The sequence below is a fragment of the Archocentrus centrarchus genome, unplaced genomic scaffold (genome assembly GCF_007364275.1).
Source record: "Archocentrus centrarchus isolate MPI-CPG fArcCen1 unplaced genomic scaffold, fArcCen1 scaffold_32_ctg1, whole genome shotgun sequence".
Taxonomy (NCBI): Eukaryota; Metazoa; Chordata; class Actinopteri; order Cichliformes; family Cichlidae; genus Archocentrus; species Archocentrus centrarchus.
Window position 1 is genome coordinate 3,216,878 of NW_022060260.1, and position 18,148 is coordinate 3,235,025.

At 39.2% G+C, this 18,148-nt stretch overlaps 1 protein-coding gene across 17 annotated transcripts in view; it reads right to left on the reverse strand.

Moving 5' to 3' along the window:
• ppfia1 (PTPRF interacting protein alpha 1) overlaps positions 1-18,148 on the reverse strand; it is a 48,063-nt gene that overhangs the window by 15,824 nt on the left and 14,091 nt on the right. For all 17 annotated transcript variants that reach the window (XM_030724122.1, XM_030724121.1, XM_030724105.1 and 14 more), the window contains 11 exons: positions 16,352-16,453; positions 15,808-15,972; positions 15,604-15,678; positions 11,967-12,068; positions 9,557-9,790; positions 7,401-7,547; positions 6,518-6,652; positions 3,178-3,261; positions 2,952-3,083; positions 2,719-2,781; positions 2,426-2,505 (listed from right to left, as the gene is read on the reverse strand). In XM_030724122.1, the coding sequence (XP_030579982.1) occupies positions 2,426-2,505; positions 2,719-2,781; positions 2,952-3,083; positions 3,178-3,261; positions 6,518-6,652; positions 7,401-7,547; positions 9,557-9,790; positions 11,967-12,068; positions 15,604-15,678; positions 15,808-15,972; positions 16,352-16,453 (1,319 nt within the window). The remainder of the gene's footprint in view (positions 1-2,425; positions 2,506-2,718; positions 2,782-2,951; positions 3,084-3,177; positions 3,262-6,517; positions 6,653-7,400; positions 7,548-9,556; positions 9,791-11,966; positions 12,069-15,603; positions 15,679-15,807; positions 15,973-16,351; positions 16,454-18,148) is intronic.

Consider the following 18,148-nt stretch of genomic DNA (forward strand, 5'->3'; position numbering starts at 1 on the left):
TTTTACATTAATTTTACAACTAGTTGCTAGCCCGTACTGACCATCTGCACATCTATGGCACTCTGCTTCATCCCAGAATGTAAAGCATTCCTGGCTATGGGAAGCATACCTGGCAAGTTTGTTAAGCTCAAACTTGCAGCATACACCTGGTAGTTGGGTCAGATCACATTCACACCATAAATGACCCGCTCTGGAATTTGTTTGGAACCGGACTGAGACCGCTTCCTCTAAAGGGTCTTGGTGCAGTTGTTTTAGTCCACACCTGAGTGGGACTAAAACTGTGTTCATATCTGCACAAGCGAACCACACCAAGGGGGAAAACGAACCAGGGTTCAAATTAAACAGACTAAACAATGCAGGTATGAAAATGCCCTTAAATCACCTTTCTTTGCCATTCTGATGCTTGGTTTGAACATCATCTTGACCATCTCTACATACGGTTGTGGCCATAAGTTTTGGATTTTCTCTAATCCATACAGGCAAAAGTATACATACAGGCTCAAATATCTACACTCAGTTAAATATTTTAATAAGTGGTGCCAAAGGTTCTACAATGTCTTTTAACGTGACAAAAACAAGGTCTATTAACTTCTTAGTGATTATGATTGACTACAACTCGTAGTTTCTCTTTGCCAGCATAAAAGCTGACAGCTTGACCAATACAATGGGAAAGTCCAAGAAACTCAGTAAAGATGTAAGGAGGAGAATTGTAGACTTACACAAGTTGGAAAAATCTCTTGGAGCCATTTCTAAACAGTTTAAATGATTGTACCCAAGTACAAATTATTTGAATGTGTCACTACTTTGCTGAGGTCTGGAAGAAGACGAGCCAAACTGTCACCCTCAGATGAGCGGAAACTGGTTTGAATGTTCAGGAACAACCCAGAAAATACCAAGGCTCAAGCCCGCCATGAACTGGAAAATGTTTGAACACCGGTGTAACAGTGAAGCAAAGAAGCCCCTGCTCCAAAATCGACACCATGAAGTCTGAATGAAATTTGCAACTGCCTACATGGACAAGCCAAATGGTAAATGGACTAGTTCTTATAAAGTGCTTTTCTACTGTAATTGAGCACTCAAAGCGCTTATACAACATGTTTGCATTCACCCATTCATACAAGCACTTCCATATGTAACTAAGCTAAGTGCTTATTATCTAACATTCACACGCATTCACACTCCAACGCTTGCGTCAGAGAGCAACTTGGGGTTCAGTATCTTGCCCAAGGATACTTTGGCATGCAGCCCTGAGCAGCCAGGAATCAAACCGCCAACCTTCCGATTAGTAGGTGACCGGCTCTACCAACCGAGCCACAGCCACCCGCACAAATGCCTTCTGCAAAAAAAGTTTATGGTCAGATGAGACAAAGACTGAGCTATTTGGCCACAATGATAAGAGTTATGTTTGGAGGAGTAAAGGTATCAACTCTCCAGCTTGGTCGTGGTAGCATCATGCTCTGGGGCTGTTTTACTGCCATCAGTACTGGTACACTGCACAAAGTGGATGGAATAATGCAGAAGGAAGACTACCTCTAAATTCAAATTCTTTAACTTTACCTCAAATCATTGAAACCTCGACACAACTGGATGTTCCAGCAGGACAATGATCCCCAAACACATACCAAAACTGGTTTTGGAATGGATAAAGAAGGCTAACCTAAAACTTCTGGAACAGCCTTCCCAAAGCCCCAACCTCACCCTACTGGAAGATTTGTGGACTATGCTTAAAAGCCAGGACGATGCCACACAAAAAATAAATCAAATAAATCAAAAAAATCAAGCAATTTAAATGAATTTACCAAGAATTATGACAGACGTTTGTTGATGGCTGCCAAAAGTATCTGGTGCAACTTGCTAAGATGTATAACTAAATATTAGTGGAGGTGTATGCATATGGGGGTGGCTGTAGCTCAGTAGGTAGAGCAGGTCACCTACTGATCGGAAGGTCAGCGGTTCAAATCCTGGCTACTCCAGGCTACATGCCAATGTATCCTTGGGCAAGATACTTAACCCCAAGTTGCTCTCCGACCGTTCTGTCAGAGTATGAATGCGTGTGAATGTTAGTTAATTAAAAGCACTTAGCTTCATAAAAATGGAAGTGCTTGTATGAATGGGAGTGCATGGGTGAATGCAAACAGGTTGTATAAGCGCTTTGAGTGCTCATACTGAGTAGAAAAGCGCTATATAAGAACTAGTCCATTTACCATTTACCATATATTTGAGCCTTTAATAATAATAATAATAATAATAATAATAATAATAATACATTTTATTTCTAGGTGCCTTTCAGGGCACTCAAGGTCACCTTACAGGATATATATACTTTTATGTATACCTTTATGTATACTTTTGACCCTCTGAGCCATAGTTGCCCAACAAGGTGTAAAAAGGCAAAACAGTAAATGCCATCAGTTAACCAGCTCACCCATGTAGTAGAGAGTTGCTCCTGCTCCGTCCCTGCTCATTCTCTGCCCTCATAGTCTCAATTTGGATTAAGAGCTGCTCCTATGAGAGAGCACATTTACAGATATCCTTGTTACCTAGTGAAGAACAAAGTCTGTAGCTATGAAGGACAAAAACCACCAGTGCCATAGTATCAATAATCATTAAAATAAATAAATTAATTAAATCATGAGACGATCATCATAAAATTCCACCAAAACATAAAAACACATAAACAGGAGGAATTCTTTAATTGCACTTGCAACACTTCCTTACTTTCTCATGGTGAGACTCCTCAATTAATTTTTTGGTGTGCTCCAGTTCTCTTATCAGTGTGTTCTGAGAAAAAGGAATGATAAATACTTAACATGAAACATGAATAGTCATGGGACACAGATTTCATAGAAACAACAAATATTTATATAGTTATGAATACTGAGTCCTCAGCTTGCCTGCTTCTGTGTTCATTGCCCTGACTTTAGAATTTGGTACTAGAGCTCGTTACTCACCTTATCCTCCAGGGCAGACATCCTCTCTTTGAGGTGAAGCTGAAGTCTCTCGTTGGACTCTGACAGGAGCTTATCCACTGTCTCAGACAGGCGCTTGTTATGCTCCTCATTCATCTTCTCACGCTGCCGTGCCTACAAAAATAGAAATGCCACATTTTGACACAATGCACAATTGTAGCAATACTATGATGAGCGGGCTTTCAGTAAAAAGACGTCCCCTGCTCACCCTGAGCAGTTCCTGGTTCTTTTCCTCAAGCTGGGCCTCCAACTGCTTCAGTCTCTCCTCAACATTGCCATGGCGTTCCTCTGCCTGAAAACAATGATTAAAAAAATATTAATAATTCTGTACAAAGATGTTTCTGTGGTTTGGTATATTTAATGCACTCAGGGATGAAGATATCTCTAGGGCCAGGCTTTGCTGTCCCAAACACTCCACAATCCATCCTAGAGAAGGACTTAGCTAAAAAGGGGCTTGGTCCTGTTTGGGATTATGAGGACAGGTCCTTCGAAGGGATGAAGTTACCAACATTTACATATTGTAAACTTAGAGCAAAAAGCTAAAACCCTTGCACTGTGTAACAACACCCGAGCAGCATGACCCACAAACAATAAAGCAGAGCATGCTTCCCATAATGCACGTACACCTCGTCATTCTACAGGGAGCCAGCTAAACAACAACACCTGGTTATAAGCTGACTGTGTACCAGGTAATGTTAGGCTCAAGTGTCCTAAAAAAATCACGTTCCCTCTGATAAACATTTTGATTACATTCTCACATCGTATGAGAGTTTATTTATTCAGTGTCTGAATCACTGACAACATTACATCCACCTCGAATAAAGTTTTAGTAACAGCGGCTAACTGCACAAACACACAAATGGTTACTGACAAAACCTCTGAAAATCCTCAACAGCTCACCGCGGGCCCGATCTGTATCGGACTCCATTCACAACATTACAATAAGTAGCTGTGGATGCTACATGTATCATGAGTGGGCCAACAGCCTGCACAACCTGTCAGTCAGAGTGTTTGAGGGGACTCAGGGGAAAAAACGTAAAATACTGCAAAATATTTAATTTTCATATATTCTTCTTTAAAAAATTCCTAATTAATTTATAATTATTGATATTACTAAAATGTTAAAATAAATGTGTACATGAACGGTTTATATAAACAGTACCAGACTGGGCGCAGCTGCAATGGGGGTACAGAGGGTTATAATATTGTACAATTATAATATTGATCCTCCTAATTTGCTTTATTTGCTGTTAAAAGTATATACCATTTGTTATAAATATATATACAGTCTTAGTACAGGTGGCTGCCAATGGGGCTTCTTTAGCTGTCAGTTTCAGATCACTGTTGAAACCTTTTCTCTTTTTTCCTTTTATTTTCCCAAAGGCTTCTCTTGGTTCTTTCTTTATAAAAGAGAAAAATATGACCCGAATGAATCAGTTACATTGTTGAGAGCGGGATCTCTCCTGTGTGTAGGCTTGCAGTAATTATAAGCACTGGCGTTTGACAGCTCTGAACAGGAACAAATATGGTGGACGCTTGTTTTGGTCGGGCAGCTTTTGGTGACAAAGGCCTTGTTGCTCAGTCTCCCTTAAGCTCATGTCTCTGGTACAAGAAAACTAAATGAGCACAAAAGCCACATTTGACTAGAAAACAAATGAAAATTGAGTAAAAAAAAAAAACTGATCAATTGATCAGTGTCTACTAAATTTCACCTGAGAGGTCTGTTTTTGGTTCATTACGAAAAGTTAATGCATGAGAACAAAATAAATCAGTATCTACATATCTCCTGAGACGTACATCTATATTTTTCCCCTATATTGTCACAATTACTGATTTTCAGATCAGACCTGCGACCCTCCTGTTTACCGACAGCTGACAGGACCTGTGCCACAAAGTGATTTCTGGTATTTGCCATAAAAACACCAGGTTACATCTGTTAAAAATGACTTTTTTGCACTACAATCTGTCAAACATATCTCTCATGAATGATATCAAGTCATTCTGAGCAAGAATGTCACAGGGTAGCAGCTACAAAGTAACTTTTATATATTCTTTATTTATCAGGGTAAAAAGCTCAGTGACATTAACAATGTCTTTTAAAAGACAAATCTGGCCAAGAGGTGCAGAAATTGCACCAAATATAACTTCACAGCTCTATAAGAGATATTTTAAGTGGCCAAAAAGAACTGGATTGATTACATTTAGATACAATAACACAGTCATAAAGATAAGGTCCTTTCTTCATAAATCCTGTTGACTAAAGTCCATTTAAAAATGTAGGCAAAGACATCTCACATTAAACTAAAACATACCAAAAACGAACAACAGAAATCACTTTTTGGCAGATGATCACTTTCTGGCTCAACACCGCCAAACAGTGTCCTAAAAATCACACTTTCCCTCTGATAACCAGTTCAATTACATTCTCACATCATATGAGAGTTTGTTCATGCAGTGTCCAAGTCTGACAACAGAAGGAAATTTCAGTTATGCCGACTAACAGTAGCTAACAGAGCAGACAGGAAGTGCTGGAAATCCTCGACAGCTCACCTCAGTATCGCTGTCATTGGACAGGAAGTGAGCTGCTCTGACTCAGTGACTCATTTTGGACTTTTTCCACAGAGTTTTACAGCCTCCTTCAGAGTAAATAAATGTGGACGCTTCGTGAGGTAAACAGTGATTTTACAGCCTGTCCTCACTGGATAAACGTCGGCCAGAGATTTTGAGGTGACTTGGGAGTAAAAACGTGAAATATCTGTTTTTTATTCCTGATTTATTGCTAAGCATTTATTGTTAAAATCTTAAATACAGTGTGTACAAAAACAGTTTTATACACAAACAGCAGTAGAAACACACTGGCCAGCGGGGTCACTATGGGTACAGAGGAAACTCAAATTCATTTAGATCTACTTTTTAAAAAATTTTCAGTACAATAACTGTGTCACCCATTCACTTACAGCCCACCAAGAAATGAGAAAGTTAGATTTCACAGGTGAGTGGGAACCCTGCTATGTGAAAACATAATGCCGTGCCACTCGCCCCATAACAGCTAGGATAGCTTGATTTGCATGTCTTAAAAAAAAAAAAAAAAGGTATAATCAAGTGTAATTGATGATACAAATTAAATTAACATAAGAAAAATGAAAGCAACAGAGAACTGGGAATATACTTAGATTACAGAAAGAAATTATGTGAAAAGAGACACTTCCTAGTAAACACAAAAGCCAAAGGTTCATATGAGTAGAATTAAAAACATTCTGCACTGAGAGCCAGACAGAATACTAAGAAGGAGATAAGATGTCACTGCGGTGCAGTTAGGCAGCAGGATGTGGTATCCTGTGGTATGATAGTACCTTTAATTAGTTGTTATGAGGTGGTTCAATTTTAAGTCAGCTCATATTTTGCTCCATCCCCATTTCAAAATTATCTCACTAGCAATCCACACCAGTTCCACAGAATAAATAAAATGCATGCATTATAAATATAAAGAAAGAGTTTTAAAAAAGGTGGGTTGATAAGACCACAGGACAGTTTAGAGGTAATGATACCTTTGTGAGGGCAGCAACTCTCTGGGCTAACTCAGCTTCCACCTCTGGGAGTGTCTCTGCCTTGCGGATGGTCTGCTGCAGCTTCTGCTCAGCCACTTCCAGCTTCTCCTGAAGCTGCCGGTTTCTCTCTTCAGTCTACAAACAGCAAATCAAATGCACACAGTCATGAGCAAAACATGTTTTGTCCTACATTCCAGCCTCAAGGGAAGGGGGAGAGCTTTAAGACAGGAACAGAAAGAGGGAGACAAAAGGGAGACGGGGTGAAGAGATGGGTAAGGACAGGGTGAGCATTCAAAATGGAACAAAGACAGACAATACCCAAGACAGGCAGAGACAGACATCTCCATCTCCAGTGAGTACATGTAAAAAAACCAACCCAGTGTCTTCAAGGCTTCCCATTCAGGACCTGCTGTTCTGCACAGTGTGTGAATATAGCAAGAATTCTTCAGCAGGAGTATGACAACTGTCAAAGACCGCCAACTCTGAGGCCCCGTTTACACGAGGACGTTTTCAAATGAAAACAGCAAAGTTTTGTTGCGTTTCAGCCTCCCGTTTACAGGAGAACGGCGTGAAAACGCTACTTTTTGAAAACAGGGGCACCGGCACATGCGCGCCATGGTTGCGACTCCTGTACCCACACAGCCAACTTGCGGCTTGGCAATGGGAACGGCAGCGTTTTCAACATCTTGTGTTTCCGTGTAAAGAGTGATCGTTTCTGAAATGTTTCTGTCTGAACACATTATGGAAACAAAAACGGCAAAACGACACTGTTTCCACTGAAAACGGGGCCTGAGATACGAACACTAAAATCTTCAATTTCCTTTAAGCCAGATTAAAGTGTGTAGGTGTTTGTGGACAATAGGACAAACAGCATGGGACCTACTTGTCTGTAGAGGGAGTCTTTATTGGCCACTTCATTTTCCAGCTTGTCGTTAAGGTCGTGGACAGAGGTAGCCTCTCGCTGAGCTGCAAGGTAGCGCTTCTCCAGAGTAGTAATCCTCTCCTCCATATCTTCCTTCTGAGCCATAGACTGCATGCACAAATATATTGTTTTAGTGTTCTCTGCCTTTGTGACCTGGAGCTTTTTTTATAGTGCATTTTACATGAATGCGAGAATAAGATTTTTTTTCTATTAACTTTGAGCAAAAACATTACAAGAACCAGACAAAGCACTAAAATAATCCTGGAATAGTGATCTTTTGGAAAATTCTGCAGCAAATATTGCAGCTATCCCATCGCTGCCCTGAAAAACAAAAAGCAAAGCAAACAAACAAACAAACAAAGCAGCTGGAACAGGAAACATGAGCCAATTATGTTGCTGTACTGGCTCATAGCACAGTAAAGGTTCTCAACAGTTTCAGATATAAAATAACCAAACATCTGCTTGATATTGCAGTAAAGATGTATATACATGTCCTTATTGTGTCTTGGCTTACTGTATCATTAGCATGGCATTTGTTCAGTGCTCTGTAGTAGGATGCACCAGAGACAGTGATCATGTCAGAACTTTAGATTCAAGAAGTCAGAATGTTTCAGAGGCAGTTTTTAACAGGGAAGTTCCTGGTGACTTATTTACTAGTTGTTTATAGTAAATTAGTCACTAGTCAACATAAACAACTAGTGGTCTGGTCTGAAAGACGGAAAACATTCAGAAAACATTCAAAACTGAGCACACTTTAAATAGATGAAGTTAAACATTGGCTAAACAAATTTCGCATGTGTATTTTAGGAGCTATAAGAAACAGTTCATCACATTCCTCATTACATGCAGTTTTATATCCCAGTGACCTCTGAAATGAAGGTTTTGGCCTCTTCCCCACAGTAAGGACATGTATACACATCTTTACTGCAACATCAAGCAGATGTTTGGTCATTATCCATCTGATTGAGTCTCCTACAATAACTTTGATGTGACACAAAATAGCACATGGAAAACTTTAACAGGGAAGAATAACAGCTAAAAGAAACACACATATATGCATAATGCTGCTTACACTGCTTTGTAGTATTACACTTTTAGAGCACTGTATCTTTTTTAAAGCACTATGCTGTTGAGGTCTATAAAAACTGCTAAAAACCTTTAAACTTCTGTGTGTGAAAGATGTAGAGGAAGGAACGTGAGGCCAGGGTTCTAGCCAGCATTGATCTTCTTGCCCCGGGCTGAGAATGTGGGCGTGCACCCTGAGCACTCCACCCCTGGCTAATACCAGACTCTTTTTTTCTCTCTCTCGCTACATCGCTGCACTACAGTACTATTTTACAGCAATTTGCAATCCACCACCGGGCACGGCCAGTTTCGTCCACAATGTGCATGCAAGATCTTGCAACAGTCCTGCTCACACCTGATTTTGTGGGTCTACAGAAAACAAAATGGTGACCAGCGTGAACGCGAGGGGGAAGAAGAGGAAAAGGGAGCTCAAAAGGACAATTTTGGCTTCCTATTAAACATAAAATCAAGGAGCTGTGAGTGGTCTTGTCATGCTGGAATGACAGATAAACAAACACAAAGAGTGCTGTTAGCAGCTGATCAGATTGATAACACATCTAGATTACAATGTTTTTGCTGTGTTTTATGTGATTTCTGCAAGCCCATTAGTGGAGGGAAAGGGCGCTCTGGGACACGTTGAATGCATGATATGTAAGTGTAACTCTTCTGCTTTACATGCAAAAAGAATTGCTGCTCTAATAAGGCCTGAATTAGAGTTCTGTGTCGGTCCTATGTACGTAAACAGAAATCCCCTCTGAACCCGATGCTATAACATACGACATAACCTGATTTGCACCTCTCAAGAAATCTAACTATAAATCCACAAGGACTGTGATTGAAGACCCGAGGCAGAAGTCTAGTTCAGGCCTAATAGTTCACCATCACTCAACTAGCAGGTGGGCGCAGCATTTAGTGTTTAACATTAACAAACTAATGCTAATGCTCCCCCCGAAACGTTGAAGCATTTCTGGCTAGAACCCTGGAGGCAAGTAACTTTTGAAGAATTGCATGTACACAACCTCAAAATTACAAACAGATCCTGTCCTCCGTACCTCTCTGAGGTCTCTCTGTAGTCTTGTGTTCATGTCTTCAGACTTAATGAGGTCCTTTCGGGCTGTGTCCAGGTCCTCCTCCAGCTCAGTAATGCGTGATGCCATAGCAGCCATGCGCTCCTTCATTTGGCCCAAATCAGCTGTCTGACGGTCCACTACCTCCTGGAGCTCACCAACCTTACCAAATCCAGGTGCAGACTCTTCTTCCTGACTCAGCGAACCGTCCGATGACCGCTATAGGCAGATTAACAAAAGCTATTAAACAAATATACAAAATACAGTTTTTTGTTTTTGTTCCCCCCGGCTCAAAATCAGCATTTGGGTGGTGACTATGCACTTATGTAACACTGGTCTGTGTTACCTGTCTGCAAGATTTGAATCCCTGTGATATACACTCTGCTTGATGTTCCTCAAACAATGACAAGCTGATAAAAGTTGTATCATGTTAAGCAGAGAAAACTGCAGGATGTAAGCAGTAATGTGGCCATTTTACAGGAGATTTGTAATTTGTCTGAATGTTATAGTTTAGCAGATTTAAACAGTCCATTTCACAACAGTTAAGTTTAATTCTCTTAATCACTTGAAGGAGGAAAGGAAATGTGAAAATAAATAACACTAAAGTATTTATTTTGAACCTGTAATACCCAGGTGTCAGACTGTTTCCATGAGAATGTTTTCAGGTCAAAACAGTGAACTTCTCTTGTGTTTTGGCCATTTGTTTATACGACAATGGCACAATTTGAAAACAGGTCCCAGAGTGTGACATTTCTGAAATGCTACGATTTCTGTCTAATCAGGGAAAACACAAGTTTTCACTAAAAGGAGATATCGGCACATGCGCGCTGTGTTTGCAACTCCTATGCTTTTTTTCTGCACATGTGCGACTAGACTGACAACAATAACTATGGATTCCAGAGCGCTGTTTGTGCTACGCTTGTGATACGCTTCTTACTGCAACAAATGAGGACTGTGTGTCTTTTTCCAGCTGAGATATGATCAGAAATATGAAATAATAGTTTTACATGTTAAATTCAAGCAGCCTGCAAATCCGGACTCTGGATTGGATCCACATGATCTGTCTGGCATTAATTCTTGGCCCTCAACAACAATGTACTGAATATCAGGTGAATCCGATTCGTTTGAGGGAGATATGACTTATTTTTATTAATTAATATATATATATATATATATATTAATATATATATATATATATATATATATATATATATATATATATATATATATATATATATATATATATATATATTAATATATATATATATATATATATATATTAATATATATATATATATATATATATATATATATATATATATATATATATATATATATATATATATAAAAAAATTTTTTTTAACTTTGCCTTATGTGGAGTATAGGGTAACTGGCTGTTTTTAATTTTGACTACTTTTCATTTTACCTTTATAGTTCACTGATTTTTAACTTGCCTTGTTTGGTATCATTTTTTATATGATGAACCATATGTGTGACTGTACAATTATTTCTTTTTATTTTAGCATAATGTATTAACAGATTGGAACTATAGTTCACAAAACATAAAATCAGAGTCTGTTTTTACTTTGAAAACCACGTTTAAAACTATTTTTATAACTTAAAATACAAATATAAGTTTTAATTTTCAAAAACTTATGTACAAATTTAGCAAACAGCAAAGTTATATACAACTATTTACATTACATGCAGGTAATGGCTCAGGTGTTTATGTACAAATATATATAGAACAATCAGGTGTCACAATAAAATGCCACACAAATTATTTGTGCCACCCCATGTCCACCACAAGACAGAGCACATCACAGGCCTGACACTTCCAGGTACGTCATGCCTCCTGTTGTACACGTAGAGACAGTGTTTACATGTGAGTCTGCCTTAGATGCTGCCAAAAAGCCACCAGTCTTGTCCATGATGACGACACACTAACTATACGCTCCAAATGAGCTTAAAACATCTCAAATCTCTCAAATTTCAAAGCTCACTATCGATATCGCTGTCTTTCTTTCACTTCAACTGTCACTTGTGGGTCAGCAACCAAATGCCACACGTTGCCGTATAAATGAAGGGATTGTTGTTTTTGTTTTTTTGTTTTGTGTCTAAGGGTCATTGGCCTTCTTTTGTGCAAAGTTCAGTATGAATCAGAGGTAGTTTTGCTGAAATTTTGTTAATAAATCAAATAAACATACCAAAAACAATACCCTGTTCCCCCTCTAGGGGTGGGGTAATTAAACACCAATTAATACTCTTAATTTAGTTACTTAAGCTTTCTTTTCATTTCCTGAACAGATGTTAGACAATTGTAAAACAATGTAAAACAAGCAACAACATGATTTTCAACAACATGCTATTGTGATATGCTATTGAGTAAGCTCACCTTGCCATTAGTGCTCGGTGTGTTTTCTGAGTTGTGGTTAACCTCGCTGGTTCCGTCTGCCAGCCCTCTCTTCTGACTGTTCTGCTCCCTGAGGTACGCCAGCTAGGGATAACACAGGTTTGTTAGCACCCTGTCAAGTCATTCATTTACTTGTTGAACCAAACAACTATAAAATGAACCACTAAACAGAGAGAACAATTCTTCTTGGCTTCCTTTAATCTTGTAATAAATTTTAAGCAAGTACAGTATTTAAATTTACATATACATGGGATAGAGCCTCATATTTCAAAATCTGAAAGAGATGCCCTACTAAGGAAGTAAAGTTCCTTATAAAACCAGAGTGTGGCAGGTGTTAGATTTTGTGTGTGATTGCGTGCGTGCATGCATGTGTGTGGTCCCAGTATGACTCCCAGGAACAAAGGATGACTGCAGCACTGCAGCATGAAGCAGAGAGGAAATCTAGGACACCTCCCTGAAATCCTCTGGGCCTTTAGTGAATCTTAATCCCATTCAATACACAGAGGACTCCAGAGTCTTCCTCCCTTTGCATGCATGTGTACACATGAGTTGTGAATGTCAATTTCCTTTTTAGCACGAATAAAGAAACAAAGTTTCACTTGCCCCACAAAATCAAGCATGAACAGGACCGTAGCAGATCGCGCGTGCACATTGTGAACTAAATTGGCTGTGCCCGGTGGTAGATTGCAAATTGCGGTGAAATTAAAAAAAAAAAAAAAAAAAAAATCAGTCTGGTATCAGTGACGGGATGGCATGTGTAGAGGGTGTGGGGTGTGCGCCCACTTGCTAACTGCAGTGACAGAAAAGTTCCAATAGTAAATCGATGAAATTTTCAGCCCGGCGCAAGACGACCTCAGCATGGTGCAGCGCCGTGTGATCGACCACTGGCTAGAATCCCGCTCATCACGCAACAGTTTGGACTGCAGTGATATGAAGTTTTTAATGTGTTTTAGAAGATTTCATTTCACCGAATAAAGATATTAACCCCATAAATCCTGAGCCATGAAATAATTGCCAGAAAATTCTAATTTTTTAAACTGTAATGTTTATTGAACCTCATGACAATTAAAAAGAATAACTATTAATTTTTAAATGAGCTTTAATTTGTATGAGTTTTGCTACATCAAGAGTTTTTGTGCAATTTATTGCTCACAGTGGCACTGCATGTGTCTTATTGTATACATCAGGTTTTCCAGGAGAAAGGGAAAAGAAAATCACACTGATCATGTAGAGGTCTCAGAAACTCGCGTATCAAATATGATACAGGGTTAAATAAAGTGGCTTGAAAAGACTGAATACGGTACTACAATATTTGAGTAAATGTATTTAGTTATAGTGCACCACTGATGATGAAAAAAGGAATCAGTTCAAATACACTTAAGTAAAAAGATCTCCTTTCATCTCAAACAGCAATCTGTTTACATCCACCCTTTACATCACTGCCATCTTGTGGCCACAGTTGGCCATGGTCTCTGGAAGCAGAATTAATGCTGCTAGATAATGAAGCTGCTGAAATCTGCAAGGGGTATTTGTTCTCATGGGTGTGTCTGTGTTGTTAACAATGGCTGGAGCTTGTGAAGCTGAGAGGCCAGCAGCTTGCAGTTGGTTGTTTGCACACGCACACTGTGGATAAATCTCTGCCCTGAAGGAAGACTGCTGGGAAATTAGCAAAGGTTGGAAAAAATTATTTTGAAAAATTTCACATTCATACATTTTTTTGCTTAGGGATTAAAGTTTTAAACTGGATTCTTGGATTGCTCTGCACAGATGGACAGAATGTGTTCTTATCCTATTTCAGCCAAGCAAGCAGTTGAGGAGAGAGATACATGTGATACATATGGCCCAGTGATTATCAACCAGTGTAGTCTGAACAGCATTTGTGCAGTTTGAATCTCACCACTGTCAAACTTTATTGCTAAGAACTAGGGCTGCAACTATAGATTATCTTAGTAATCGAGTATTCTATCAATTATTCCATCGATTAATCGGATAAAAAAATATTTTTGTCTTATTAACAGTTCATCTGCATATTTTAACTTACGTAGATTTACTACTGATTTTTCACTGTGTGAAACAAAGCAGTGGGTAGAGCAACTACAAAGTTCTCTTTTTACGATGACACTTGCTGATCAGGTGGTTGATGAAGGGCTCCTCCAGCTGTTTCAAGGTAAAGGTTATAATTAGGGACGTTCCTGGTGACTAATTTCTTAGTCGACTATATAAGAAAAAAAAATAGAGCAACCAACTAGTCTAAAACTAAGAAACACAGATATCAAGTTAAATTTCAGGCCTGTTTAATGGACAATGTCAAAAATTGTCTAAACAAAGGCATCTGAAACCATTAATCATGTTCTTCTATAATGAATCGCACTTTAAATGCTCCTTAACTGTGCAGCACCGCGCATTATGAACACGTTACACTCCAAACAACGAAGAAAAAACTTGAATTGATGTTAAATATATTAAAACGCGTTACTGCAAATGATGTTCACGCATCATCGAATATGAGAAAATAACATTCGAAAAACGAATGAATTACAACTTAAAAGTGTGGCGCATTGTGTCGCACAATATGAACGATGCTCGTTGCTCTACAATTCATGACACACATCACAACAATACAATACAAACATCGCTCCGTCCATTTTCTTCCTCTTATCAGGGGCGGGTCACGGAGGGGGCATCCTGACCTCCCTCTCCCCCAGTCTCCTCCTCCAGCTTACCCCCTGATTCAGACTTCAGTGCTGGGTCTTTGTAGAGCTACGATGTAACCTACGTAAGGGGCCGATGTTGTTGCCACATTTATGGTTGTGCAGGTGCATTGCGCATGGAAATTACCTTTCAGTCATGTCCCGGTGTTTTACATTTGGTGCCGGCCAACGGGAACATAAAATGGTGGGATTTTTCCCCCTACTAGGTCCAACTTTTTGCTGTGGTCAGATTTTTAAGTTGCAAACACATTTCTCCCTCCATTTTTTTTTTTTTGCTTCTTCGTACAAACTTGGGAGAAGCAGCAGTAAATGCAGAGAAGGAAGGGTGTTTCTCGGGAGGTGCACTTCAGGTTACATTGTAAAGCTTCAAAAATGGACGCTAGAAAAACGCTTTCTTTCTCACCTTCACGATAACGGCTCTGAATCTTTGTGCTTGCTGCGTGTGTGCAGACAGACTGCACGTACAACAACTGCTGCTGTTGTGTTATCAGTGTTTTTGTTGAAAAACTGGGGGCTGCATGAGCTTAATGTTGTAATGGTTTGTATTCACACACGCCCTCCAAAATATGTATCTATTGTAGGTCTATTTTAGTCGCTAATCAGGGATTAAAGCATAAAAAATATCTGACGAAGCCCCTCGGTACCAAATGGGATTTCCCCCCATTAGCCAACGATTGCTAAAATGTAAGCCTGCATGGATGGATCATGTTCACACTGCTTGAAAAATATCCTTTTCAGGGATTTTACATTATTTTCAATTCTAATGCTGTTTCATCACATATTCTTACATCACATAAAATGCTGGTTATATTATAAGGTTATCTTGGTATTAAGCTGGAGATAAGCATTTGAGTAAACGTTTCAGTAGTAATTTCTAATACTCAGTATGTTGTGTTTTGTTTTCTTACTTCTTTGTGTGAGATGGTGAGCTGTTCCTCCAATGCGCTGCATCGTTCCAAGGCAACGCGAAGTCGCTCCCTAACCTTGAAAATGTGAAACATACACAAAGAAACATGTAAAATCTTTGTCTTGGTAACATTTCTTTGGTGAGCAATGGTTCACATGTTGGCATGTACCAACACTCTGAAAGAAAAAAATGTACGGAATAGCACCTTCTCGTCAAGGGCTTTATGGTGTTCAAAAAGTGACTTTAGGGCTTTGAGGACCTCCACCTCACTCGAGACGCCTGCTGGAGATTGAGCCTGCCGCTTCACCACTGTCATCCTCAGACTACGCTCATGGCGAGACACCAGGCACTCCAGGTGCTCTAGCAGGAGCTGCATACACAGACAATGTAAACAAAAGCTCAAACTCATTTCTCCATCATCCACTCACATCTGAAGAAGCTTTTTCTAACAGATTCACAAAACAGGGCAAATAAAATTGATAGAAACAGGCACTAACTGCTGTTACAAAGTCATTTATAATTTGTGTAATGAAATATTGTGAAATATTGTGATGACTAAGCAGTTTGCCATGCCCTAAACTGTGACAATAGTTTGGAATATTAAACCGAAACTGTGTTATGACTACCACCTTTACTCATAACAGAAACAAAGGAATCTGACAGGTATTTCCAGGAGTATCCAGGCCAACTAAACTTTCCTTATTAATAGCTGATCCTCTGTGATTATGTGTGCAGGACATTCTACTGACCCGTGTGTTGTTTCTCTCAGCCTTTAGCTCTGCAATCTCCTCCTCTTTCTCCAGAAGTTGCTCTCGGCACATGTTCACCTCCTTTGTTAGTGCAGCAAATTCCTAAAATAAGAGTGGACGAATTCAGTAACATGTAACAGGAAAAAACACAATGGTGACAGGGAGGCAGAGAAACTGTACATTTGAAGTCTAAAACTTTGATCAAGGGTACAACTCTTCTCTATCTCACTCTCCCCATCACCATATTATGATCATATGCCCTTAATTATACATTTATACGCATGCATATTACATATTGACACAAAGTGACAATATTAATAAATGAAATATATTTAAAAATGAACTAAGAATTGTAAAAAAGCACAAGTTTATATCTAAAATAGTACAATGCAGTTTATACAGGCAAAGTCTTACAAGGTATTTCTATGTGCCATGTACTTCAATGATATGTTCAATGTTACAAACACATTTGACAAAACTAATGATTGGCAGCTAGTTTTTTTTGTTTAATTCACCTATGTATAACATATCTCACCCCCCCCACACACACACTTATTTAAAAAGGGACCATGTACAATATTAACATAAAGGCTAGTATTTCATGCACTGTACCAGAGTTAGCTTAAAGCTATTTTCTAGTTTCAACATTGACATCACCTACGTTATTTCACAAATTTTTTTTATCTGACCCAGTAAGAACCCGGACCATGTACTACACATTTATGCTATATACTCAGTAAAATCTCAGGCACCAAATTAATATTATGTAGTTGTTTATGATCCAAAGCAAATCTTCAGACTCTAAAACTAATACTGCTCCTCACTGGCATATTTGTTCACTGCTAGTGTTAAGATGTCAGTTAAATGCATCACTATCCTGTGTGTGTGTGTGTGTGTGTGTGTTTTTTTAAACCAACACCATGACTGCATACCAAGCGCATTCCTTTCTCTCCTTGCCGGTGCTGACAAGCATAGAGCCATGTTTACAGCTAAAACAAATGAGCCAGAGATGACAACCACTTAATTTCCAAAGGTTATCGTAACTCCTTCACACTTATTTTTTAAATCTACGGTGTGCTATTAGCAACTCCCTACTGATGAAAAGAGAATCAATTCATTAGTGTAAGAATTACACCAACAAGAGAAACAGAAGGGAAAAGAAAGTGAAATACCTTCAGAGAGCCTTCTGACAAACACCTCAATATATGTAAGAAAGAGCAGGATGATGACAAAGCAGTTTTAATCTTACATCTTTCTCAGGTTCTCTCCCAACAAATGCACACACACACACACACACACACACACACACACACACACACACACACACACACACACACACACACACACACACACACACACACACCTTTTAAGGATTACATGCATGGTTGGACCGCTAAAGAATATGCCATCCTGATTTTTTGCCCTGTAGCACAAGCACCCTAAGTAGTAAGACCTTCTTGCAATGTTTTTGAGTGTAGGAGGGGGGGTTGGGGTGGGGGTGGGGGGGGTTGGGGCTGCTGGAACTGATGGTTCTTTTCAGTCACTACCACAACTATTCTTTCTTCCCTTCATTCCAGCCTCTGAGCTTTTCCAGCATTTGGCACAGATTCTGCTCAACTAAATAAGTAAGTGTTAGCTTCCTATTGGCTACAACCAGGGTCTTCACTCTCTGCTAGCCAATAAGAGACTGAAATACAGGCTCGGCGTAATTACACAGTGGCTTACTTCCTACATTCCAGAGCAGAGGCTGAGGTTAGGTTATAAAGCAACCTTGAGATTTCTCCCTGTCTCACTCTA